The 25,400-nt window shown below is 44.7% G+C and overlaps 1 protein-coding gene across 35 annotated transcripts in view; it reads left to right on the top strand.

Annotated features, from left to right (window-relative positions):
- KCNMA1 (potassium calcium-activated channel subfamily M alpha 1) overlaps window positions 1–25,400 on the top strand; it is a 717,583-nt gene that overhangs the window by 623,468 nt on the left and 68,715 nt on the right. For all 35 annotated transcript variants that reach the window (XM_032839333.1, XM_032839342.1, XM_032839358.1 and 32 more), the window contains 4 exons: window positions 2,182–2,275; window positions 16,380–16,503; window positions 20,701–20,925; window positions 24,334–24,526. In XM_032839333.1, coding sequence (XP_032695224.1) covers window positions 2,182–2,275; window positions 16,380–16,503; window positions 20,701–20,925; window positions 24,334–24,526 — 636 coding nt within the window. The remainder of the gene's footprint in view (window positions 1–2,181; window positions 2,276–16,379; window positions 16,504–20,700; window positions 20,926–24,333; window positions 24,527–25,400) is intronic.

The following is a 25,400-nucleotide window of genomic DNA, read 5'->3' on the forward strand; positions in this document are numbered from 1 at the left end:
TTATCTAGTCTGTCATGTGACTCAACTAGTCCAGGTCACCCTGAACACAATACAGCAATTGCAAGGGGTCCATATTCAAAGCTGAACTTGTATTATGGGTGCAATCGATGTAAGGCTTTCTACCCCATCCTTACATGGGGAAAATGCAAAAGTATACTTATACACACACCTCTCTCCCTATCTCCCTTTCTCTCCTCTTTCTCGGTCTTTCTCTCCCTTTCTCTGTCACTCACTGCCTTTCTACCCCCTTATTAACCTGGGATGGCTGGCCCTCTATCCTGGGAAAGGAAGATGAATTCAGGTCAAGCTCAGAGTGCCTGTTTGCTTGCCGAGAGATGTGTATCAACTCTAAGTGATTTTTTTCAATACCATTTATGTGGCTTGTATTTATTTCCTTTAATCTTTTAAGTGCTGTTTAGTCTCTGTGTGATTTGCTGTGGATACTCATTTCTGATAAGATGCGATATCCTCCCAGCCACACAGTTCCTGCCTGGAGCCCTAAGTGACTGATAGGGTCGCAGCCCGAGCCTGGGCCTCAGCGGGGATGGGACGGGGCGGGGGAGCAGCTGGTAGAGTGAGTGGGCTGTGGGCATTTGTAGGTGCTTTCTTGCCTTCATTGCTTCTGGAATCGCTCTCACCTCAAACTGCTTTCTTGTTCCCTTTCCATGTGTCAGCCAGAATATAGTCAACCCCAGACTAAGAATGGAATAGGGGTATGTACCAAGTGGCGTACTTTGAAGCAGCTTTGGGAGATAGTTAGATTATTAGAATCCCTCGGAACCATGTATTGTAATATACTAAATTTATTTAGGGTTTTCAGGGAAGTACCATATAATGCATGCCCCGATATGGGTCTTCCCGGGCAATGTCATGTAGCAGAGATGGCATTCCACCCCACCACCCCCCGTGCCCCACCTAAGACTTACACCATTAACATATGTCAAACTTCTTTTGATGTCCCCTCTGCTAATATTTCTCTTCTTAGCTCTAAGGTTACTGCCGTGCTTTCCGGGTTTCAAGGGTGCTTCTTCCCAGTCTGTGTTGCAGTCAACTCTAAGAATCCAAGGACCCTCTATTTTTCCTTCTTGACATTACAGCTTTAGCCTGAATTTGTGAGGGTGGGGGTGGGGAGAGGGGGGCTAGAATTTTGCTGCTGATGCCCTTGGGTGACAGGCTGGGTGCGCATCTGCAAATTATCAAGCCGCTCTCTTAAAAAGAAGCATGATGCGAGCTAATACATCTATAAAGCTTATTAGTGGGTGTCTTTGGGCAAAAGCAGTAGAGTGTGCTGTGTTGTTTGTGAGCGAACCTTCACATTGCTTAGCGATCTGTGTGGTTTAGACATTTGGAAAACAGCCTTTGGTTTCCAACGCCCTCTGCTGCCCTCCCTCTCTGCCCCACCCCCCCAACCACATCATCAGAGATATCACTCAGTGGCAACCTCCTCCTTTTATTTGGGTGCTCTTCTCCAGCCTGGTTCTCCAGCCTCACAGCCCAGTCTTAATGAGTGGTAAAGGGATCCCATGTGCATGCTCCCACATGCTCTCCCTCTAGGGAGCTGCAGGGACAGAGCTGGGATTGGCTGGGGATCCTTGAGCCAGCAGGCACCAATGTTCCCAGTCTTCCCCGATTGAAACATTGGCTGTCAAGGCCTCAGATCCTTGCCCCTCTCCAAGGCTCTTCCTCTGGCGTGCACGGATTAGGCACCTGCTAAGTTGGTTCACTGGTACAATCAGCTGCTCTTCTGCTGCCGTTTCCCATACAACTTTATCTCTGATTGTGGTTTTGGAAAAACCCATTCTATTCCTTAGCAAAGTAACTACAATTAACTTTAAGAATAATGATTGAGCGTTTCCACATATATATATATCTATATATATGTATATTGTCTATATATAGATAAATCATGATTTCTCTCTCTTACGGCAGGGCGCTTACAAACTGGTGTAGTCTGTTTCAAGTGCATGTTCAAAAGCTGGAGTGCTAAGAGGTGATCATTTCACCTTTTCTAAGCCGGCCTCTTTGACTAACACATTTGGTCTTTGTCACTGGGTCCTAAAAGCCAGCCATGAGTTCCTAGTGAGTGACTGAGCCGTGTGTGTGTGTCCTTTGATATCTTGCCTGTATCTCTCAGTCTACCCTCAAACTGTTCATAATCTCATGAGCTGCCTGTCTTTCCAGTTGAAGATGAGCAGCCATCAACACTGTCCCCCAAAAAAAAGCAGCGGAACGGAGGCATGCGGAACTCACCGAGCTCCTCGCCCAAGCTGATGAGGTAAGAGGAGGGGCCACGCGGGGCACCCTTCCGGCTCCTCGCCGCCCCTCTGGGCCCCCTCCCCACCCCACCCAGGCCCAGAGCCTCCCCTCCCCCGGCAAGGCAAGCACGAGATGGGGGAGGGGACCCATCGTTAGGTGGCTTCTTAAAGGCTGGAGTATTTATTCTGTCAGCTTGTCAGCAGTTAATGATAGAGCTGAAAAAATTCTGTCATGAAAAACAGTTTGAAAAGCTGTTTGAAAAATACATAGGCTTTAAAGTCTTAGCTGTCACCATGTCCTGTCTATGTGTAGTTCCTAAACAGCAGTGGCATTAATGACGCCGGCAACCAATCAGAGGGATGCGTGTGGTTAGTTTGCCTCCGGCGAGTCTCTTTCTGCTGGAGTCCCTCCGAGGACTGTTTTCTGTACTTAAGGCCATATGTGAGATGTATCATCACAATCAAAAATGAACCTGAAGATTACCTTCCTTTTATCCTGTCGATTGAAATCAAATTTCTGTTAATTGATTTTGACTCCTAAAAAAAGTCTAATAATCTGTGGACTTGCCAAAGCAAAGTTCAAAAGTAATCCAGTTCTGCTCAGGCTAAAAGCAATATTAATTATGAAATAGAGCGTGTGTGTAGTCTTTCTCTCTCTCTCTCTCTCTCCCCTACCTCCCTTCCTTCCTGTCCTCCCTCCTCCCTCCATCCCTTCCTTTTCCCCTCTTTTTTCTCCTTCCTTCCTTCCTTCCTTCCTTCCTTTCTTTCTTTCTTTCTTTCTTTCTTTCTTTCTTTCTTTCTTTCTCTCTTGATGGTGGCTTCCTCTTGGAAATAGCAAATGAAACCAAGCTTCAACAGAGTTCTGCAGGTTTCTCTTCTGGGCCTCTTTATCTTTCATATCCCCTGGTTGTTTTTGATTCACCTGCCAATCCCAGTGCTTATTTCCTCTAACATCCTAACTCTCTAGCACCTCCGTGATGAAACGGGAGTGATCCCTAAATCATTACTGCCATGGAAGCACCTGCCATCTTGATGCTTGATGCTTCTTTCTTCTTCTCGTCTCTTCTCTCTCTCTTTCTCTCTCTCTTTTGACATTGGCTGCTCTCCTCCCTTTGATTACCAGCATTAAATTATGTCCATTCTTCCCCCCACCCCGCTCCCCCCACCCCCCCGCTCTTCCCTGTTTCCACACATTTGCATCTCCCTGGCCCTCTATGGCCACCCTTCTAGGTCGCAGATGGGGCCGTCCTTCTCCCTGCTGTCGAGGACACAGGCTCCAGGAGGACTCCCCCCCGCCCCCAGCCCCATGTCCTTTTCCGTTAGGATCATCTCTTCCTGTGAGATGTTTCCCGAACAGCCCTCTGCCTGCCCCTTTGCTCAGTCTTGCTGGGGTGTTGCTGATTTACATGCTTGTTTACAGTTTATGAGGAGGAATAAAATGCACCAACTGCCAAGCTTCTCATTTTTATGATGCCAGTTGTCATGCTAACATTCATTTCCTATTTCCTCACCTTTAGGTAATCGCCTTATCTAATGCTAATAGTTTTACCCATTTAAAGTAGAGGAAAGCCCAGGCGCTTTCTTTTGCCTAAATTTAAGAGAGAAGCAAATAAATAAATAAAGAGAAGTCTGAAAAATCTAAAACCTTTGGAGCCAAATTCCCTGTCCCTGTTTGCTATGTAAAGTATGGCTCATTTCTTTGATCTTGAGTAATAATAATTCTGAGGCGTTATACTGTTTTCATATGCTTCAAAGCTGTGTCAAAGTTTTGCTGCTTAAGGGTACTTCTTTATTCTGTTGGCTCTTGGGTACCAAGATGACAGGTCTTCTGTACGAGGTGGAAGCTTTTTTAAGTCGTAGCCTTCAGCAAAACATCAAATTACCAAATCCAGGGTAACATACTTCTACACAAATGCCTTTCCTGTAGATATATTATACCATATATATTAAATACTTTAGTGTTACACGCTACATTTTATGTGCAATAGAAAGTGATGGTTTGAGGTAGCCTTGGGGGGACTTTTTTTTCCACAAGCAGAAAAAGCTAGTGTATACCGTATCAAGCATGGTTTTTACAGGACTTTCTGCCCGAAGGCCTTTGTAAATAAGTAATGATCAACAGATTGGCTGTGGGTTTTTGAAAAGCATGCCTATGTCAGTTTGCATGATGGGGGAGAATTTTCAAAGTGGGTCTTGCTTTCATTGCCTTTTGGAGAGGGGCTGAGGGAGCAGTCATCCCGGGCTGGGGCTGTCTGCTCTGCGGTGCATCAGAATTGCTAAACGTGGGTCAGGCCAAGCTACAGAACTTGGGTTTCTGGTGTCGGTGCCTTTGGGCTACTCTCTGGCCACTGTGACTGCTTTACCCCACCTGCCCACCGCGGTCTCGACGGCAGCTCAGCTGGCACGGGCGGTCCCATGACAAGTCAGAGGGTCTTCGACGTTCCTCCTTCACCGTGACTTTCTGTGTCCCAGGTGCTCTGCATCGTCTTCTGTCGTGGAGGCAAAGGCCGGGTGCTGAGCCCTCCTTTTTCCTTTACTTCCAGCACGTGAATGAAGAAGCTGTGGGCAGTTTTGCTCTGTTTGAATGTCTGGCATGGACACGCGGGCAGCCAGGACCTAATTTCGTTATTCCTCTCTTGTTGATTGAGACGGAAGAGAGGGGCTCGTGCCGCTTCTTGTGGTTTCTCCAGGTCACCCCACCTCTTCCCAGACTCCTTTTCCACTCTACAGAAGATAGGACTCTTAGGTCCTATTCCTTCTGACCTGAAAAATCCATACAGGAAGATAATGACTTATCTGAAGTGGGTCTTTCGACATGAGTTTGGGGCTTGGCTTGTTGGAGCAGAATCGATCATTCTGAATGTGGGAAGGTTTTAGTGGCCTATGGGCAGTGATAGGAATGGCTCCAAGAGAAACCTGAGAGTCCAGAACAGGCAAGGATGGGCCTGAATTGACTGCTGTGGCTTCTGCAAATAAAACAGGCTCCTGTGTGAGGGTTTCCTGCAAACCATCGGCCCGAGTGAAGAGCTGCTGGGACCCTGCGCTCGTGGTCTTTGTCCCTCCTTTGTTCTGGGATCAGACTCACCCTGGTTTTTCAGTGCCACTTAGCTCCCCGCTCAGCCATCACGCGAACAGCCTTGTTTTGTGTGTCTGGATCCTGATGCACTAGGGTTTTTAGTCGCCCTGACAGAAAACAATTCTCGCAGCCCAACTGAGCCAAATGGCAACATCTGTGCTCCACGACAGTGTGCCCCATGTCTTGATGGATGACCTTTGGCTTACAAACCCCCCAAGAGGAGCAGACCATGGAGTTTCCCAGGTTCTTGTTATTTGCCTTCCTTGTTCATCTCTTAGCATGCAATGATTTAAGGAACCTCTCCTTGTTTCCCTTTCAAGTCACCAGGCCCTCATTGCCCACTTGTCGCTGCTAGTGAGTCTTGTGCCTTGGGAGGAAGGCTGCACTTTCCTTCCATTGCAAGACCGTAGAGGGCAAGAACATTGTCTCTGGATAGCCTAGTCGAGTGCTCTTAATTTCGGGGGTCTCGGAGACCCCGCTGGACATCAAATGAAAGCTGTCTACAAAGTCTCTCTGGGGGCCGGGGAATGCACACTGGGTACCATTTTGACTACAACCGAAGCAGATTTGTGGCTTCCTTCATTCCCCACCCAGCTTACAACTGTGTTCCATTCTTTCCACGCCCACCTTCAAGGAGCTGTTCACAGACACTGGTGGATACTAAGAGTATTTCTCCAGCAGGTAGACAGTATCAAGTAAATGCCTGGACTCCCATACTATATCCTCAAATTGGATCCAGAAATGTTGTTCGTTTCAGCTGTCTGTTTTGATTCCTTTTCTTAGATTAATTCTCTTCTCATCTAGCAAATGCTTTTTGCTAGCCTACTGTATTTGGGATTGTAGGAAGTCTTTGAGGAGCATGAAGAGGATGGGTTAGAGTAGGTCTCTGCTCTTCAAAACAATCCCTGTAATGTAGGAGACGGGCAAGCGTGCATGGCAAAATAGAGTAGAAACAGCTTGGAGATGTACTGGCATGGGCTGTGAGAACAGAGAGAGCTGCCCTTACTTCTGGTCTGGGAGGCAGAGCCTGGTTTGTGAAGGAGCTTTCATTTAAACCTAGCCCTCGATGATGAGGGGAGTTCTCTCATAATATCAATGCTTACCCTTGGTCATGGCTTACTGGGTACCAGGCACCATTCCAAGAGCATTGTGTCTGTGAACTCACTGAATCTTAACTATGGCTCCATAAGATGGGGGAATTATACTTTCCCCCATTTTACAAATGAAGACGCTGAGTGGCAGAGATGTAAAGTCTGGTGGATCTAGTGAGTCTTACCCAATGAGGAAGATTTGGACCCAGATAGCTTAGCTTCCAAGCCCATATTATGAACTCTTTCACTGTTCCATCCAATGGAGGAAATAAGGAGAGTGCTCAGGCCGTAGTAAGTGGCTTGATGTGGCTGGAGCAGCAGGTTCTTGGAGGGGCATAACTGGACTTGGAACGCTGGAAGTATTCTTGTACCCACTCATGAAGGCCTTTGCCTATCATTGGTATTGGGAAACCCTTGCAAGTCTTGAGGAGACAGAGTTTTGGGAAGCTCACTGGTGGCAGTATAAGGAAAGGTATAGAACCAAGCCTCCATCAGGGGCCTTCTGGACACATGTTACATAAATAGGTGTGAGAAGAAGGCCCAGCCAGCCCCAGCCTCTGCCAAGGTCCTTCGGATGCCAGACCACTTAGGGTCTGAGCCAAAAGTGGGCCACAGTCTTCCCAAGGAGGACACACAGCATTCCTGACATCAGTCCATGTTATACCTCTTTCTCCAGGACCTAGGAAACTTGGAGTCAGATAGAGGGGCCGTGAGGACTCATGCAGGATGTGCTGGGTAGACGGTTTACCAATGAGATGGTCCCAGCCAGGTTGGCAAGGTTAACTGACAATACAGAAAACAGAGAAATTGAACATGGTGAGGGGAGTTTCATGTCACATGGCCTAGAAAATATTAGAGATTGGTTGCCTTCCTGAACAGGAAGGGAAGTAGGATTTCAGGAAAACCGATTAGCCTCTTGGGCATTTACTGATCATTAAGTGAAATAAGCTCATCTGCTAGTTATGTCCTATCCCTCTCTTTTGACTCCTCCCTACTATGGGGTCTTTTTATTAGGACTGCCAACTTGAAAGGTTCTAGTAATAGAAAATGGCAAGATGTCCTGAGCCCTGTCAGATTTGGGGACAGAATGCCATTCTCGCAGTTCCTTCCAACTGGGTAGAATAAAGGCGGCAGGCAGGGACAGCTTAGCTAAGTAAATTCACCTCTGAATGCACAAATAAATAGCCAATGACAGGCCCCCATGGGACTGGAGAAGAAAGGAATAGTGGGGCTCATCATACCAGGGCTTGGGGCGGATTTGACACAGGTCTCTGGACAAGTTGCATTCTCAGCAGAGAGTCATTATCCCATCCTCTCCTTTCAAGAGCATCTTGCCTGCTCTCCCCTAGGACTGAAGAACACGTCAGTCCTCCCAGGTTGTCTCCCAGACATAAAGGCAGTAATTTTCTTCTTCCTTTTAGAATGGTGGCGGCCTAACGAGAGATGATGTATGAGGTCTCCGTAGTTCTTGACTGTTTACTTGTTAGGCAGGAAAAAAGATGTAAGTAGATGAAGAAGTTGAAAGTGATGCTGGTTGTGGCAGAGTGGCTAGAGCCTGGCCTGAAGGTTTTGTCAAGGTGACTCCAAGGATAGCCATGAAGAGGATGGGTGGGAGATGGGGGTGGGGGGGGTAGAAATGGGGGCAGCTGTGTCTCAGGAGAGATGTTCATTACACAGGAGGGTGGGGGCAGTGTCAAAGGATGAGTGAAGGTAGGAGCCAGAACCAAAAGCCCATATCCTTCCAACATAGCAGGAAATCCTATTGGTCTAGAAATGAAATGTACCCCAGAATGAGGCAGATTTTTTATGGTGCCGAAAACCCAAATATGAGCCCTTTTGAGGAGACCACCTGAGACGGTCTTCACAACCAGAGACTCACTTGCACGGCTGTCACTCTTGAGCATTGCATTGGAGGACTTAGTTACTAACCACCTTGCTGTCTTTTATGGAGTAGAAGAGGAAATGAAGAGAAAGGAGTGTAGAAAACTGAATTATAAGTGTGCTTTACAAGAACTAATATTTCACTTGCCTTTTTTTAGGAAAAAAAAAAGATTTTTATTTATTTGAGAGAGGAAGAGCGTGAACCCGGGGAGAGAGAGAGGGAGAAGCAGACTCTCTGCTGGGCGAGGAGCCCGATACAGGGCTTCACCCTGGGCCCTGGGATCATGACCTGAGCCAAGAAGAGATACTTAAATGACTGAGCCACCCAGATGCCCCTTCATTTGTCTTTTTATGTTTGTTTATTTGCTGATTAACTCATGGGCGTGGAGGTGAGCAAGAGAGAGGCGTGCAGGTGGGGAACCCCATCAGGTATTGATACAACCTTTTAATTTCCGGAGAGTCACACAGTGAAAGTCAGGGTAGGCAACTTGAGTGTAGTTTTGTCTTCAGCCCTTTGAATCTCCATGTGGATAGTGGGGCCAGAACTATGGAGAGCCATAGGAGGTACCTCCTAAAATCTGCACCTAGACCCTTCACTTGCATCACTCTGGCCCTGGCCTTGCTGGAGAGAATTATAGACTTCCGGTCTGTGTGTTGCAAACAGTTGCTAGCTTTGGTAGAATTGACTCGAACCATATAGTTTCTCCATCTGGGCAACACTTTATAGTGATGGTTCTCAAACTTCAGCATGCATACAATCATCTAGAGCCTCTTGTTCAAGCAGCTAGATCCAGTAGGTCTGGGCTGGGCTTGAGAATTTGCATTTCTCTCAAGCTCCCAGGTGATGCTAATGCAGCTGATATGGGGCCACAGTTTGAGAACTACTGCTTTCGTGAATCAGAACAGCAAACGAAGCTTGATGTATAAGGACCTTTCTTGCAGAAATGTTCAGACTTGACAATGGAGCACTAAATAGTTGCTTCATTAAGAACACCTGTCTTGACCACAGTTGGCCATCAAACATGAGTCCTTCCTGCTGATTAGGTGGCTCTAGACCCACTCCAGACAGCTGGACCTGTTAAAGTCCTATTTTCAGAGTCTCCCTTTAGATCAAGTTGCCCTATTTCAAATATAGTCTCTGTAAAGTGTAAAACTGTACAAGAGCCTTAGTTGTTCCACAAACAAATTGTCGCAAGATATCAAAGGTGAATGGACTATCACTAAGCACATTTTCAGATCTCCATAAAAGGTCTGGTGAGTTTCCATTGACTGGTTTAAGAGTCAGGAGATTGGAGTGAGGGACTAGAGATCGTTCATCAGCTCCTCTCATTGGTTGGTTGTTTACTGAGCATGTACTATGTCCTCTGCAGGATTCTGGAAACTCACCAGAGAGTAAGATAGGAGTTCCTTGCACTCAAGAAGCTCAGCGTCTAATAGATGAGACAAAAATGCAAATTCTTATCTCAGAAGGAGCATCTCTCACTTCTATAGGAGCTCCTAGGAAGGGCAAACAGCTCCTGTCCCTGGTTATGGAGGAGGACAGTTTCAGGAGGAACCTTTGAAACAAAGCATGAGGCCTCAAAAATATACCCCTAGCCCCGCAGTGGTACTTGACATGATAAATATACTCCTCAGAATTAGTCTTTGCCATGGGACGAAGAGCCTGCCTCGGGCTGAGAAATTCTCCCACGGTTTATCTGGCCTCTGGTTTCCCAGGGAGATACTGCAGGGGGCTCCAGCCTACCTGGGATTCTTGGAAGGACAGGAGAGCCCTTACCAGATGAGAAATGAGCTCCCAAAACTCAAGCACTCGAGCAAAGGATGCAATTCAAAAACCATGTTGTAACTTTCCTCTTTCACACTTTTTTTTTTTTTTTTTGGTGGTTTGTTTACTTGTACTTTAATGTAAATTTCTGAAGGCCAGTGTTGAACCCACTGCCACAGAAGAACTGGGATTTGCTGTATTTGCCTGTAAGGGGAACTGTGCTCTTTAAAATATAATACTGGCTTCCCCACAGCAGGTTTGCTAGGAAAGGGGATTTGTGGTTTTGCTTTAGGCACTTGTCTTCAAGGCAAGCTTTTTGTGTTTCTGCTGTAGAAGGACGTTTAGTTCACTTCCTCAGATTAATTGATGGCAAGTAGCATTCCTTGCTCTGCAAATCCTCAGAACAATGATCTTTTATTCTTTATTTGAAGTCAGGTATGCTTAATTTCTAGCTGTGGACTTTGGGGGTATGAGCTAAAATTCAAGACGCAGAGATATGAAAAATTGAACTCACTGGGGCTCCTCAGTTGCTATAAAAATGTGGGTATTCCTGAGCGGAGCCTTCAGATACTGGAACCCGGCAAAAGCTCTCCCAGGCTTGATTGATTATTGAAGCTCTCCTTAGCACCTTGTCCTGACAAAGGCTCATGGGGTAATTTCCTACTGATTATTCATACTAGCTCTGCAATTCATGAATCCCCCCTCACCCCACGCATTGCCAGTCTGCCTGTCTTTGCAGCTCAGGGCACTGTGCTTCAGAGCTCTGCAGTGGAGAATGAACAAAATCCAGCTGCCTCCTGAAAATGGGCAGTGGTGGGATGAGGCCAAGCAGTCTTGGCTTCCAGTCAAGACTTGTCTGGTCCAACCTTGCCTCTCCTCTCACTGGCTGTGCCACATTAGCCATGTTACTTACCCACTCTCTTTCCCAACCGTACAGATGGGTAATAATATGTTTGCATTATTGAGCTGCTCTATCCTTGCTGTCTCCCTTCATAAGAGCTATAAATACATGAGCAAGCTTTTAGCAAAGTAGAAAGAACGATGATAATAATAACGGTAGTTAACACTTAATAAGGGCATGTTCTGAGTCAGGTTCTATGCTAAGGGTATGATGGTGTTTACTCACGTAACCCTTAAATGGGATCCATTAAGTAATGATGGTGATTAACACTCTCATCTTACAGATGAAGAAACTGAGACATGGCACAATGTAGCAAGTAGTAGATGAGCCAAGACTGACAGACAGATATTTTGATCGAAGCCACTATGCTATATGGTCAAGAAAGAAAAAAGTCATTTCCTGCTCTCAGTGATTTCTACCACCTTTGGAGAAAGACTCTTGGTTCAAATGAGTAAATTAAATTTTTATTTTATTTTTTAATTTTTTAAAGATTTTATTTATTTGACAGACAGAGATCACAAGTAGGCAGAGAGGCAGGCAGAGAGAGAGAGAGAGGAGGAAGCAGGCTTCCTGCTAAGCAGAGAGCCTGATGCAGGGCTCTATCCCAGGACCCTGGGATCATGACCTGAGCCTAAGGCAGAGGCTTTAACCCACTGAGCCACCCAGATGTCCCTCAAATGAGTAAATTAACAGGCTTCCTCTTTCCTTTGAATTGGGTTGTCATAGGTACTGATCCAAAAATGTTGTTGCAAGTTAAAGACTAGAGAGACGTGCCCTCTGGGGCAGAGCACATATAACTGTATATGTATGTTGGGGTGGGGTGGGCTGAGGAGGGAGGGATATTGGTCCAAACTCTTTGAATAAGATACTGTGTATTTCTGGTCTAATTCTGTGTATTTCTAAACTGGTGGAAGAATGCTTTTCTCCCTGAAATGAACATGCAACTGAAGGGCAAGAAGGGCAGCTGGGGTCACTCTAGAGACCAATAGCTAATACATTGTACCCATTTTCCAAGGTGGACTGTTTATGAATTTCCTGTGGCTACCATAACAAAGTAGTATATACTGGAAATCTTAATCAATAGAAATTGATTTTTCTCACAGTTCAGAATGTTGGAAGACCAAGATCAAGGTACAAGCAGGGTTGGTTTCTTCTGAGTCAGTGAAGGAAAGCTCTGTTCTAGGTCTCTCTCTTTGGCTTTTAGATGGCTGTCTTATCCCTGTGTCTTCACATGTCTCTACGTGTCTGTGTCTAAATTTCCTCTTGTTCTAAGTTCAGCTGCCATACTGAATTGGGTCCATTTTAATGACCTCTTTTTAATTTAATTACCTCTTTGAAGACTGTATCGTCCAGTCACAAAAAAAAAAAAAAAAGTTCAGACTTTGATACACAGAGTTTGTGGGGGACAAAATTATGCTCATTGACCAACTATGCAGCAGATAGACCTCACCTCACAGAGTTTCTGTAACTTTAAAATAATGCATGTACATTGGCTCCATGGTAAATGACAAATGAGTCTTGAATCAATTACAGTGCATTTTAGAGGAGTTGAGATTACTTTGTGAGTTGAGGAAATGCATAAAATAATTAAGACAAGAAAGACAATATCTAGTATTTCTCCTTACTTCCAACTAAGTGGTCTTTGAGGAATCATCTGAGAACATTTGAATGTGGTTCTCTTAATCATTTTGTAAATAAATTTTGCTTGGATGTTTTATTCAAGGAGATTTCTGGAGGACTTCCTTTCTAGGTAAAACAAACTGTCTGGTTCTTCTCCTGGGCCTCCCCTGACTACAGCACTATTGGCTGTTGTGCTCAGTGGCAAATGCTAGAACTTTCTTTTATTGATGTAAACTCCAAAAACCTTAGTTTGGAAGTTCCTGTGGCCAATTGGCTTTTCAGTGTTCACCTATGTCAGAGATCTCTGCAGTTTAAGTCAACTTAAACCACTTGAAATAACTACAGGAACAGACATGGTAAGGAAATTCATCCTGTCTTGCTCAAAGTAGTTACAGACCCTTGTGTTGTTGGACTGAATCATGTTCCAAGCTTCCTTCTAGATGGTAGAACCCAGTGGATGAGGAACACCCATGATCCTTCATGGAACTCTGAAGTCTTCAGTCTTTATTTCTTCTTATCTCCCATCTTCACTCCAACAACAACCTTTCTTCAGTTACTTAGTGCCTCCTGGCCTTCTGATGCCCAGTGGTGGCCCAATAGTTCCAGAATACTTCTAGCAACCACTTTCTCAGTGAGAGAGCAGTGCTAAACCTTGAAGTTCTTCTAGGTTCATGCAACATTTGTAATGAAATCTCCGTATCTCGGCTTTTCTGGAATGTCTCAAATGAGGAGAAATCCAGTACCTTGAGAAACACGTCGTTTTTTGGTTTTTTTTTTTTGTTTTTTTTTTTAAACCCCTTCCATGTCTATGACATTCTTCATGTTTGGAAGCTTGATTTTTTTCTATCTAAATTCCACACATTTCCTAGCCTGCTTTCAATCAGTCATATGCAATCAGTGGATTCGATCTTCTCTTTAAGGACCGCCAGCCATGGTTTGGGGGACCATCCTTGGGCTTATTTGGGCCTCAAGTCTCTGAGTGGGTCCTAATGGCTGCTCGTAGAGCAACACTAAAATCTGCAATTCCTCCTCACCTTTCAGGGATCAGATAAAATGTTCCCTTCTCTGGGCAGCCTTCCTTAATGTTACTCAAATCCCAGGCAATGAACAGTTTCTTTCTTGGTATTCTCATGCCACCTTATAAGATATAACACTCATCACACTGTATCACAACTATTGATTGACATTTCTCTCTCTTGCTATATTATGACCTTCTCTTTGACTAGGGACTGCATCTTAATCATCAGGGTAGCCTCCATTCCTAGATCAAAATAGAAAATTCATGTTTATTCATTGCTTTGATGATTCAAGAAATCAAAGGTCAAAGTCCAGGTGCCATGGCTGGCCAGAAAAGGGAATGTTTTTGTTTGGGGAGATTTTTAATGGTCCTCAGCTTAGACCCTTTGGGGACAGTCCTGGGTAATACATTTAAATTATCCAGATGAGGGTGAGAGGCATGTAGGGAGTACAGAGAGCAGCATGGCAGACCACAGAGACTTCTCAGATGCTTCTGGATATCACAGTGCCAATCATGGCTTGCAACCCTAGTGTCAAATGACACCTGAAATTAATATAGCATGGTATGACCACTATACTTTGAGAACAAATAACATTTTTTTTTTTAAAGAAATTATAACATGCTTTTCCCAGACCCTCACCCCAGTTAGTGAGACTTGACATTAGAATACTGTCTTTTTCCCTCTCATTGAGGGATAACTGATATCAGGGTTGTTTATTTACTTTTGTAAGATGAGGGTTGGAGGCATTAGGGGCAGCTCTCAGGACGTTTTGAGATAATACTTCCTCTGTAACCAGTTTACTGGTCAAGAGAATTTGAAGCTGGCTCTATTTCTTCCAGAAAAATTTATTAAGATCCTCTTGCAACTAGAATATGTTCTCCTAGGGCTGGGAAGAGTTCATTCTTTTCATTTTGTGAAATCTCTTCTCTTTGGTGCTTTCTGTCCACCTACCTATCATAGACAGATATCTATAAAAACTTTTAAAGATTCTTCAAGGGTGAAAAAAAAATAACAAAAGTTGCTCTTGCCCTGATCTTGACCAGTTCTTAGGATTAACTGCCTTTTTATTTTAGCATTTTTGACCGAGTTTGGTATTTGAAAGGTGGCCTGGTGGTTTACAACACCTTCAGACCTCTCAACAGCTCAGCTACCGAGATGCTATTCCAAGGTGGATTGTTCTTCTCCTTTGAAGATTAGATATGACAGTTCTTATAGTAATCTAGCATGTTTGTTGAAGACAACTTTGCAGGATTGCCTCACACAGTATTTGGTATTTGGCATCGCCCAAAAGAGATTCTCAGGAATAAATAAAGGCAGGAGAACTTTCCCATCTTAAGGGGGTAGAGTGAGTATTGGGGAGGGTGTTCATGATACATATCCTGATATCCCGAAAGCTTAATTCTAGGTCTGTGGATCATGTAGGAGAGATTCCTATCCCACTCTCTATGTAGTGGACATATAAATGAGAAGTAGCAGAGAAAACATCAAGGGGAGAAATACTAAAAACTAAATGGTCACCCACTGATGCTTAAAATAGATGATTTAAAAGGCAAAATCACATTATAGTAAGTTTTTGGAATTTGAACCTATTTATGTTTTCTATCTTGAAATGGTGATATTCTTTAGAGAAGATAGCTCCCTTATAAGGACATGTAGGTATGTGTATGCCTGGGACTTGTCCTAATTATATGCGGTCGGTGTTGTAGAAACCTTAACAACCTACCCCCAAAACTGAGATATGCAATCACTACTAGAGATGGAATCTGGACAATGGATATGGCCCAAGATGTAGGACTATGTCTCTTATGCTGTGAGCCTGTTAGACCCGCCTGATTTTATTGTAATTCCCAAGGTTGTCGGTGAGGCTCTGCCAGCCCATTGGAGGGGCGGCCTCTGTAGCAGCATCTTTCCTTTCCGCCAGTAAACAAGGCAAGAGAGTGAATTCAAGGCAAGTTTATTAAGATGCGTCTGAGCTTGAGCTCTCATCCAAGGATGGCTGCAGTCGGGAGGTACAGTGGGGGTAGGGGAGACCGTCATCGGATGGCGAGGGCAAATACAGTTGTCAAGGCAAGGAGAGAGGGTGTTGTTTAGTATTGAAATCATGTATTCCAGATGTGGGCATTTGGTAGTCAATCTGCTCTGAAGTGACATGCTGCTGAATCTTTAAAGGGCTTCAGCCGGGGAGAGCAAAATCTGATTGGGCAAATTGCTAAAATATTTAAAGTGCAGCCTGTTAAAGCTTTTACTGCGAAGAGCATCACGTCAGAAGTTGTAGTCAGGAAGAGCAGGTAATTGGCTTTCCATCCTCATGCCAGTCAGTCAGCATGAGGCTCTATTCCTATTCCTTCCTCTTCATTGCCAATGCTAATAACAACCCTTTGGTGTGAGCGAGTGTGTGTGTGTGTGAGCGTGCACATACACGCAAACACTGGGGAGACTGGATAGCTGGTAAAATAAGAAGAGGAGGGAGGAGAGGTATCCATGAAAAGGGTCTAAATCCACAAAACGAAGTGAAGGCCATTTTAGAGAAATGGGAACCGGAGGGGAAAGGCAGAATTACTAGCTGATAAAGGTCGCCTGCCTTTCCAGGTGGTGGTGGTGGTTGGGGCAGTTGTCTTTCAAAGAACGGGTTCTGCAAGCAAAAGAATGGCCTTCAGTGACAGCCACTTCCTGTGCATCTTTCAATTCCTCTGAGCTGTAACTCAGGGGGCACTTTCCATTTATAATTTATTACATTTTCCACTTAGGTTTTCTTGTCCTTTTCTCCCCAGGCATGACCCCTTGTTAATTCCCGGCAACGATCAGATTGACAACATGGACTCCAACGTGAAGAAGTATGACTCTACTGGCATGTTTCACTGGTGTGCACCCAAGGAGATAGAGAAAGTCATCCTGGTGAGTGGCGGGCCACAGAATCTGTGCCATCCACTTCGGTCCCAAACTACCATTGCTAAGAATGAGGTTTCCCTAACTGGCTGGTGCAAAGATATAGTCCCTGGTCCTAACTATTTTTTGATCATTAAAATTTGGGACTCAGATTAAAGCAGCTAGAACTCTCATCAGAATATGTACCAAGGATGGAATTTTTAATCTCTGAATATTTATTGGCTTATTACAATATGGGGCAGTCCTGTGCTATGTGCAAGGCATCATGGGAGGCAGTATGTATCTAATTCCTATGGATGTGACTCTCCTTGACCTCTTTACACTTTGGTTTTCTTACCTATAAGAAGATGAGATAGGAGACTGACCTTAACTCCTAGGGTTGCAGTAACTCAATAGAGTTACTACTTCTCCTCCTCCTCCTCCTTATTATTATTGTTATTGTTATTATTATTATTATTATTAAATACCAGGAAGAGTTGTGAATGCTACCAATAAAATAAACAATGTTACTTGTTTATAACAATGTCTTGTCTTCTTCTAGATAATAGCCTTGTACATTTGGGATCCTTCTTAGCACATGATACAAAATGCATTTGTTGATGATGACAATGATGAGCCATGGGGCCGCCTCGGATGTGGGGGCTCAGAGCCCTGTTTCATGGTTGGGTCACATTGGCAGCAGCAGTGGGCTTCTTCTGGTCTCTCCTAGGAACGTCAGCATAGATAATAATCCATTCTACTCTTTGGACTTGTCCTGTTAACAGCTTTAGGTTTTAATGCCCACATCAGGTTCCCTACAGTTTATTGTCCTCCTAATCCATGAAAAATGGATTAATAATCAGGAAGGTCAGATGCCTTCTCATTGCAGATTGCTGTGCCCTGCTTCTTTGTGTTAGCCAGGAAAATCCTATCATTTCTGATGTCATGGCTGCCCTTCTTAGAAAAGGGCTGCTCCAGTTCCTCGGAAAGGATTTGTACTCTAATCCACTGGATTTTCTCCTGTGTTTTATATGAGTGAGTGTGTGTGTGTGTGTGTGTGTGTGTGTGTGTGTTTTCTCAGTTTAATTATAATCAAGCAATTAAGGGACAATACAGGGTTGTGTTAGAGGCTGTCTTGGAGGTGTGAACATTGCAGACAAAAGCCCAGAAAGTCAGAATTCTCAAGAAACAGCTATTGCCCGATTGAGCAGGAGCACAAATGGTTCTAATCATGAGGGGGCTGCATGCATTTACATCGTGATGTGTTCGCTGCACTTCTGCTCTGTTGACCCAAACTCAGACTGGTGTTACCCATCTGTGGCTGGTAGAGGGCTGGATCTCATAGCTGGAATCCAGGGTTTAATGGCTTGCCCATACTCCTGAAGTGGGTATAGCTGATTGGCATACAAACAAAGTCCCTTCTGGCATGAAAGAGTTTAGGGAAGTGAGTTACTACTCCCGTCCTCTGAAAAATAACATCATTTTTTTTTTAAGATTTTATTTATTTATTTCACAGACAGAAATCATAAGTAGGCAAAGAGGCAGGCAGAGAGAGAAGGGGAAGCAGGCTCCTTGCCGAGCAGAGAGCCTGATGCGGGGCTCGATCCCAGGACCCTGGGATCATGACCTGAGCCTAAGGCAGAGGCTTTAACCCACTGAGCCACCCAGGCACCCCTGAAAAATAACATCATTTAAAGGAACATTTATAACGGGCCATTTATGTGCTAGGCCCTGCTCTTGTGGCCAGGGGTAAGGCCCCTTATGATGACTGCTGTCACAGGGCTTATGTTCTAGGGGAGGCCAAGAGAAGATCTCCAAGTAAACGAAGGGATATAGAAAAGCATTTCAGACACTGATACAGGGCTATGAAGACAATCAAGGAGGGCCATGGGCTAGAAAGGGCCCCAGGAGGTGCTAGGACCACAGTGTGGTCCAAGAAGCCCTCTGTGAAGTCCCAGGGGAGCAGAGATGAGAATACTCAGAAGATCCAGCTGTGCAAAGACTCTTCGGGGTTGCATGGAACCCTGAGTGCAGGACACTAACAGCTTTGGGAGTTAGAAAACATGAAAAGATGAAGTGGCCTCCATCTTGAGGAGGAAAGGATCATCTAATTAGAAGACATAACATGTAACCATGAAACAATGTATTTAAAGCTAAGTGTTATAGAGGCACAAAATGCTTTTCAAATCTAGGGGAGAGGGACTAGGATGTATCTAAGTGGCCAGCGAAGTCTTCCTATGCAGCCAAATTGTGTTTTGAAGCATTTAAGACCAGTAAGGCCCTGTCTAGGTGAGGCCTTCAAGGATGTATGGAAAGCATCAGACGCACCTCTAAGTAGTTGCTCTGGTAGGTCTCAAGCCGGGCAGAATCCGACTCTCGGGGAACTGGGATCTTGACAAGATTCTTCCGGTGATGTTACTGTGGCCATTGCAAGGATTGGTGTTTCAGTCCGCAGAGCTCAGCCCCTGTGGTCAGCCACTTTGCTAAACAGAGCCCTACCCCCACCCTGCATTGTAGGTTTCTAGCCCCCACTCTGGACCCAGTTTGTATTCCTCAGGTTCATTGAAGAGAGCTAGACTCCAATTAAAAGCAATTAGTAACCCCATCACAGCATGTTACAGGCTGGTTGATGTTCTGCTAACAGTATCCAGGCACTCAGACTTCCAAGCAGCTGAGATAACTAACTCTAGGTCTTCTCCATGAAGTAGTGATGTGGGGTGTTGACCTCCCAGTGGGTCCTCCTTAGTCGCTGTTTCTAGGATGTATCTCACAGTCCCTGTCTTAGGTGTTTCTGTGCTATTGCAAAGGGAAACCGATAATGGTGACAGCCCCTGCTTTATTCTAACGATCAGGGAGGGAAAGCTGGCTTCTTCTCGTCCTTGGGGGTTACTGTAATAACCCTGACATTGTTGTGAATTGTAATATTGGCATTTAAACAATCAAACTCCAGCAGAGTTTGATATGTGCAGTGGACATTAATATGCCTCCCCAAAAGCATTGTAAGCCATATGGGGCCATCCAGGCAAGCGGTGGGTGGAATCAGGAGGAAGAAAGGCAGGAATGGGAGGTACTGGACCAGAAGGAGGAGTGGAGAAAGGCCGCTAAGTGGCCTCCTGTGTTGTTCTCTTCGCTAACACAGTGAGCAAAAGTGTGGCAGTGGCTAACCATTTGCATGGGAAGTTGGGGTTCTTCACTCACTGGGGTGATTTTATTCATTCATTTGAGATCAAGCCTAGGGTCGGGGGAAGACATGAGCTTATTGCTCTTGTTGGTGCATCTCTACATCCTTCTAATGGTTCTTTGGGAGTCTTCCTCTGATGACTTACCCAGGTGGGCCTCTCCAGGAATGTCCCTGGAAACCAGAGACCAGAAGTAGAGAGGGGTCACAAACTCTTTCTGCAGAGGATCATAGAATGAGTAATTTAGATCTTGCTGGTCACATGGTCTCTGTCACAGCTAATCAGCTGTGTTGTTGTAACGTAAAAGCACCCACAGGCAATACCTAATGAATAAAAATGGCTGTGTTGCTGTGCTGCAATAAAACTTTATTGGAATTTGAATTTTATACAATTTTCACATATTATAAAATATTTTTTCTCCCAACCATTTTAAAATGTAAAAACCAATCTTTCCTTACCAGCCATGGCCAAACAATAGCAGGGTATAGACCAGATTTGGCCTGTGGGCCATAATTTGCCAGCCCCTGGCTTAGGATATTATGTTCTACCTACTGATGTACTGATATAGTGTGAAATCCCATTGGTGAGCCCAGAACTCAAAACTCAAATTTCTCAAGCTGAGACTAGCATAGATCTTACCATTTTATCATGATTTCAGCAAGAAAGCCAGAAAAGGCAGCTTATGTTATCAATAATTTCATGGAAACTAAGACTTCTCTTTCTAAACAACATAAATATTACTATTCCCTTTTATCCACCCCGCCCCAGGAAAGGCTACCGACTCCTATGTGTTATGGCATAACTTTCTTAAATTTTGGTCAAAGAAGGTCATGGTATGTGTGGATATATGTTTATATATATTTATTACACCAGTATAATGTATACACACATACTCAATATATGGCATGTCTGTCACATTAATGAAATTAAAAAAAAACACATAGTAAGCACTCAGCAAATGTTTATCTTGATGAAAGTGATTTTTTAAATCTTTATTGCAACCTATGAGGTCTTTTCTCCAATGCTGCTCTATGTCTCCCTGTTGCAGACTCGAAGCGAAGCTGCCATGACCGTCCTGAGTGGCCACGTCGTGGTCTGCATCTTTGGTGATGTCAGCTCAGCCCTGATTGGCCTCCGGAACCTGGTGATGCCACTCCGTGCCAGCAACTTTCATTACCACGAGCTCAAGCACATCGTATTCGTGGGCTCCATTGAGTACCTCAAGCGGGAGTGGGAGACGCTTCATAACTTCCCCAAAGTGTCCATATTGCCGGTAAGTCTAAGGTCACATTAGTGATGCTTTTTCCTTCTTTTCCTTCACAAAAGAAAATCCCAAATGGATATGGTAGTTGTAGCTTTGATCATGCGTCTGCTTCTTCATCTGGTTATGGGCCCGAGGACTCAGCCCTTCCCCTCTGCTCTGTCTAGGAATAGCTAAACCCTGGGAGACCTTATTAAAAGGAATTTGCAGCCAAGTTCAGCTGCTCATTGAGCATGAAGTTAGGCTGGTATCGAAGGCATTACCATATCAGTGTCTCTACACTCTCTCTCTTGTCTACCCAAACCTAGTGCTTTGAGATATTATGATGCTTATAGCAGAATTTACTTATGGAACTTCTTCTATCCTCTTATTTGTGACATTATTAATGCTTCTGTAAATCTTGGTTGTACCACTTTCTGTTTTTAACCAAGTGGATTTAACAGAATTCTTTCTTTATTCCTGCTGCCAACCCCTTCTCCTGGCCACTCCCTGCCTCCCATTCATTTAGAAGCCTAGAAATGTTTTGATGAGCTCGTATGTATGTGTGTGCCTATGCGCATGGGATATCCTTGGTTTTAAAAAATGCTAGGACCCAAATCTAAAAGGAACATTTTGAGACTCCATAATTTAGTGTAAGGACATGGGGTACATGAACTTGGAGTCATCTAATTACTTCCTAATCATTAATCAATATATTTTTCATAAACTTTTAAACATTTCTAGATTTGATAAACGGGTAAACGGTTTTGGTTAACACAGGTAGTTAAAAATACTGACCTGAAGAAAAACAAATAGTCCTATGCATAGAAGACCGTAAACGGATATATACCTTTCTAATTTCAGTCATCATAGACTTGAGTATATATGTTCATGATTGTCTTCCTACATGTGCTTTTCCACGTGGTCCCCTGGGGACACATGGACTGGCGTCTAGAAGTATTTTGTAAAGAGCTTATTATTTTGCTGGCCTACGTGAGTCTGTGTGTGTGTATGTGTGTGTGTGTGTGTGTGTGTGTGTGTACACATGCTTGTGTGTGGTGTATACGTGTGTGTTTCCTTCTGTGTACCCTTCCATACTTGCATTCACCGATAGATCTGTGTATGAATAAGCTCTCATATTTGCAGGTCCTTTTTAAACCCTCCAAAATTTAGTGTACTCAAGCACAGTATCGTTGTACAAAATGGGCCTTCATCTCTGTCTTCTATATTTCATGGTTTACACAGTGGCCCGCATCTGGAGCCAGCCCACAGAAACTTGGTGTTCCTATGTATGTCATTTGTATTTCTTGAGTTTTGAAATCATGTGTATATAACTGTGCAGGGATTGTCTTATATCACAATTACTGCTGGATTCCCTACAAGGTGAAAATTAAAAGAATATGGATGTAGGCAATTGAGGCTTATGAACTGGCAAAATGATTCAGGAAGTCGGTCACACTTTTGTACTGAGGGATCCCTGGAAAGAGGGATTCTTCTTCATTCAAAACATACTGCTCCAGAGCCCAGAACTAGCTGCTTCTCAGCCCCATAGCACTAAATGCCTCTTCTCCATCATACCACTTTGTCTTAGTATTTTGGGGGCTGAGAACAGAATCAGGACTTTCACTGAGACATAAAAGGCGGCTGATGGTCTCAATCTGTGTGGTCACATACCGTCAGCTCACAGCCCCTTCTCGAAGAGGAAGAATGGGAGGAAGGGATCCAGGGATATCTGGTGGTGGGCAGAACCCCCACCCCCCAATACAGTCAGTGAGTTGAAGGCAACTCAGAGCTCCATGTAGGCAAAGCAGAAGCTGGTTTCAGGCTGGAAAACCAAGTTTGTGAACTCTAGAATGAGGTCCTATGGCCCCGGGGAACCCCGACATGGGATGGCCTGATCCGTTCTGCTATGATCCCTCCTAGGGACACAGAGCATGCGGAGGTCACACCTCTCCCCTCTACCACTAATCCTGAGCTTGTGTTATCTACCTCTCTGTCATTACCTCCTTGCTCTGTTCCCCAACCCCCCGCCCCCCCACCCGCCCAGTGCTTTTTGTTGTTATAGGATTAAAAAAAATCTGTTTACTGGCTTATTTATTTTTAATTACACTGGTAAAATACAAATACATCCTTGTTCTAAAATATTCAAATGAGACAGAAGTATGTGAAGTCAAAAACAAACTTTTTCCTTTAAACCCAATCTTATTCTCCTCCCTAGAGGTAATTACTATTATTAATTTAGTGTATATTTTTTCTGAAATTTCTCTCGAAAGGTACGTGCATTTATAAGCATATTCATGAATATATACTTTTATGTTGTGGGTTCCTTTTTACATAAATGAAATCAGACTTTCTGAATTATCTAGAACTTGGTTTTTTGTGGGTTTTCCCCCCCTTACTTATCCCACTGTTTCAGAGATCCTTCCAAGGCTATGCCACGTGGAGAACTGTTTTGATCTCTTTACCCACTGCATACATTTCCCTTGATTGTATGGCCAGTGCAGTATTCAACCATCCCTATGTTGTTGGTCAATTAGGGAATTTTCTCGTTTTTGTTTTGTTTTGTTTTGTTTTTTTGGTTTTGGTTTTGTTTGTTTGTTTTGAGAAGGAGAACAGGAGGGAGTGCAGAGGGAAAGGAAGAAAGAATCTTAAACATGCTCCATGTACAGTGCGGAGCCAAGGGCTCAATCTCACGACCTGGAGATCAGGACCTGAGCCCGAACCAAGAGCGGGATGCTCAGCTGACTGAGCCACCGAGGCTCCCCTCTGTTTTGTTTTGTTTTCTTGCTGAAAATATGCAATACAATCATTTGACTCGAAGCTTAACTCCTCTCCCCGCACCTTTGCAAGATGCACATTCCTTCCAACCCTCCCACGTCCTCCAGGTTAATAAGCGGCACCACCAGCAACCCCCACCCCCACCTGGATCACACCGTGCTCGCTGGCTATTTCCCCTTGGCTGCATTGGAAATTCTAGTTGGAGCTGCGTTGTTTTGCCTGAGACAGAAGTGACCTGCTATTAAATAAACAGGCATTTAAAACCCACCCTCTCGTTAGGTTCTGAAAGCCAGAGGTTGCCACAGGACAGTTTCCTAAATCAAGACAATTTCTAGGCAGGAAGAAGATGTAGGACCCTGGCATTATTCCTCTCCCTCGTTTGTTAGCAACGGCTTGATGGAGTGTAGAGAGCAAGCCTGAAATGCCGCCATCAGCACTGACTACCCTTTAGATTAGCACACAGCTCCTATTCCCTTGAATGTAGTTAGGCCAGCTTAATGTCAAGGCATAAAAAAGATACTTGTTAAATAATTTCCCAAAGCTCTGGCTCGATCCTTAATTTGTTTTTATTTTTTTTTCCTCCCCTCTTTCCCTCTTGTCCCTCGTACTCACTTTGGCTTCTTCTTCTTTTTTTTTTTTTTTTCCCCTTCTTCTATGCCAAAGGGTACGCCATTAAGTCGGGCTGATTTAAGGGCCGTCAACATCAACCTCTGTGACATGTGCGTTATCCTGTCAGCCAATCAGAATAATATTGATGATACTTCGCTGCAGGACAAGGAATGCATCTTGGCGTCACTCAACATCAAATCTATGCAGTTTGATGACAGCATCGGGGTCTTGCAGGCTAATTCCCAAGGTAAGGACAGCCTGTAATACTTCTCCGATGTGCCTACAGGGGACAGGGCCTGGCAAGAGGGATATCCTTCACTCTGTAATTCAAAGAGGCTCACAGCAGCCTGCCTGGCAGTGAAACCCGCCGTCGCTGGGATGGCTTTCAAAGGGGCATCAGCTGCCTCTTCTTACCATCCTGGGAAACAGGCTTGAGACCTTGAACACCCATATCCGGAATAGGTTGCCGTCCCAGAGAGGAAAGCAGCCTTTCAATTGCCACCCCCGCGGTCTTCCCGAATGGTGGCTTGGTGACCAGGATCACCTGCTTAGCATCAGGCCCTGGAAAGATTCTGCCAGGAGAATTCTTCATGTTCTTCTCCAGTATATGTCTTTGCCCTTGAGCTGTGTTAAGCTTTGCCATTGTTATTGCTGCACGGGGATGTGAAGCTTTACTCTGTTATATGCCGACCCACGGACGGTGACCCCTGGACAGTGGGGACAATATGGACACGAGAAGTCATTTAGCTAGAGTTGGCACTCATCAGGCCGCACGTTCTCTACAGGAGGCATGACAGTTAAATGATTCACGTCTGCCTTCTCTGCTCTGCCTCTGCCTTCCTTGTCATTCTCTCTGGGATCCTGGGCAGATAGCTGCTAGTAAAGATGTCATCTAGAAGTCTCAGAGAGGCAGCACAGCCAAACCTTGTGACAAACAGCCTCAGTCATCAGGGCCTCCGCAGGATGGGACGCGGGGCCTCAGTGCAGGCTTGCCGTGAACTGCAGGATCGTTGCTGTAAGTGTTCCACCGGATGGGAGGCCCTGGGGACCTGATGGGGGCCCGAATCCCATCATTCCAGGCCCTAAGGTGGAGGGAGCGCGGCCCGTGAGAACTAGCGCTA

The sequence above is a fragment of the Lontra canadensis genome, unplaced genomic scaffold (genome assembly GCF_010015895.1).
Source record: "Lontra canadensis isolate GAN:19392208 unplaced genomic scaffold, GSC_riverotter_1.0 scaffold3, whole genome shotgun sequence".
Lineage (NCBI taxonomy): Eukaryota > Metazoa > Chordata > Mammalia > Carnivora > Mustelidae > Lontra > Lontra canadensis.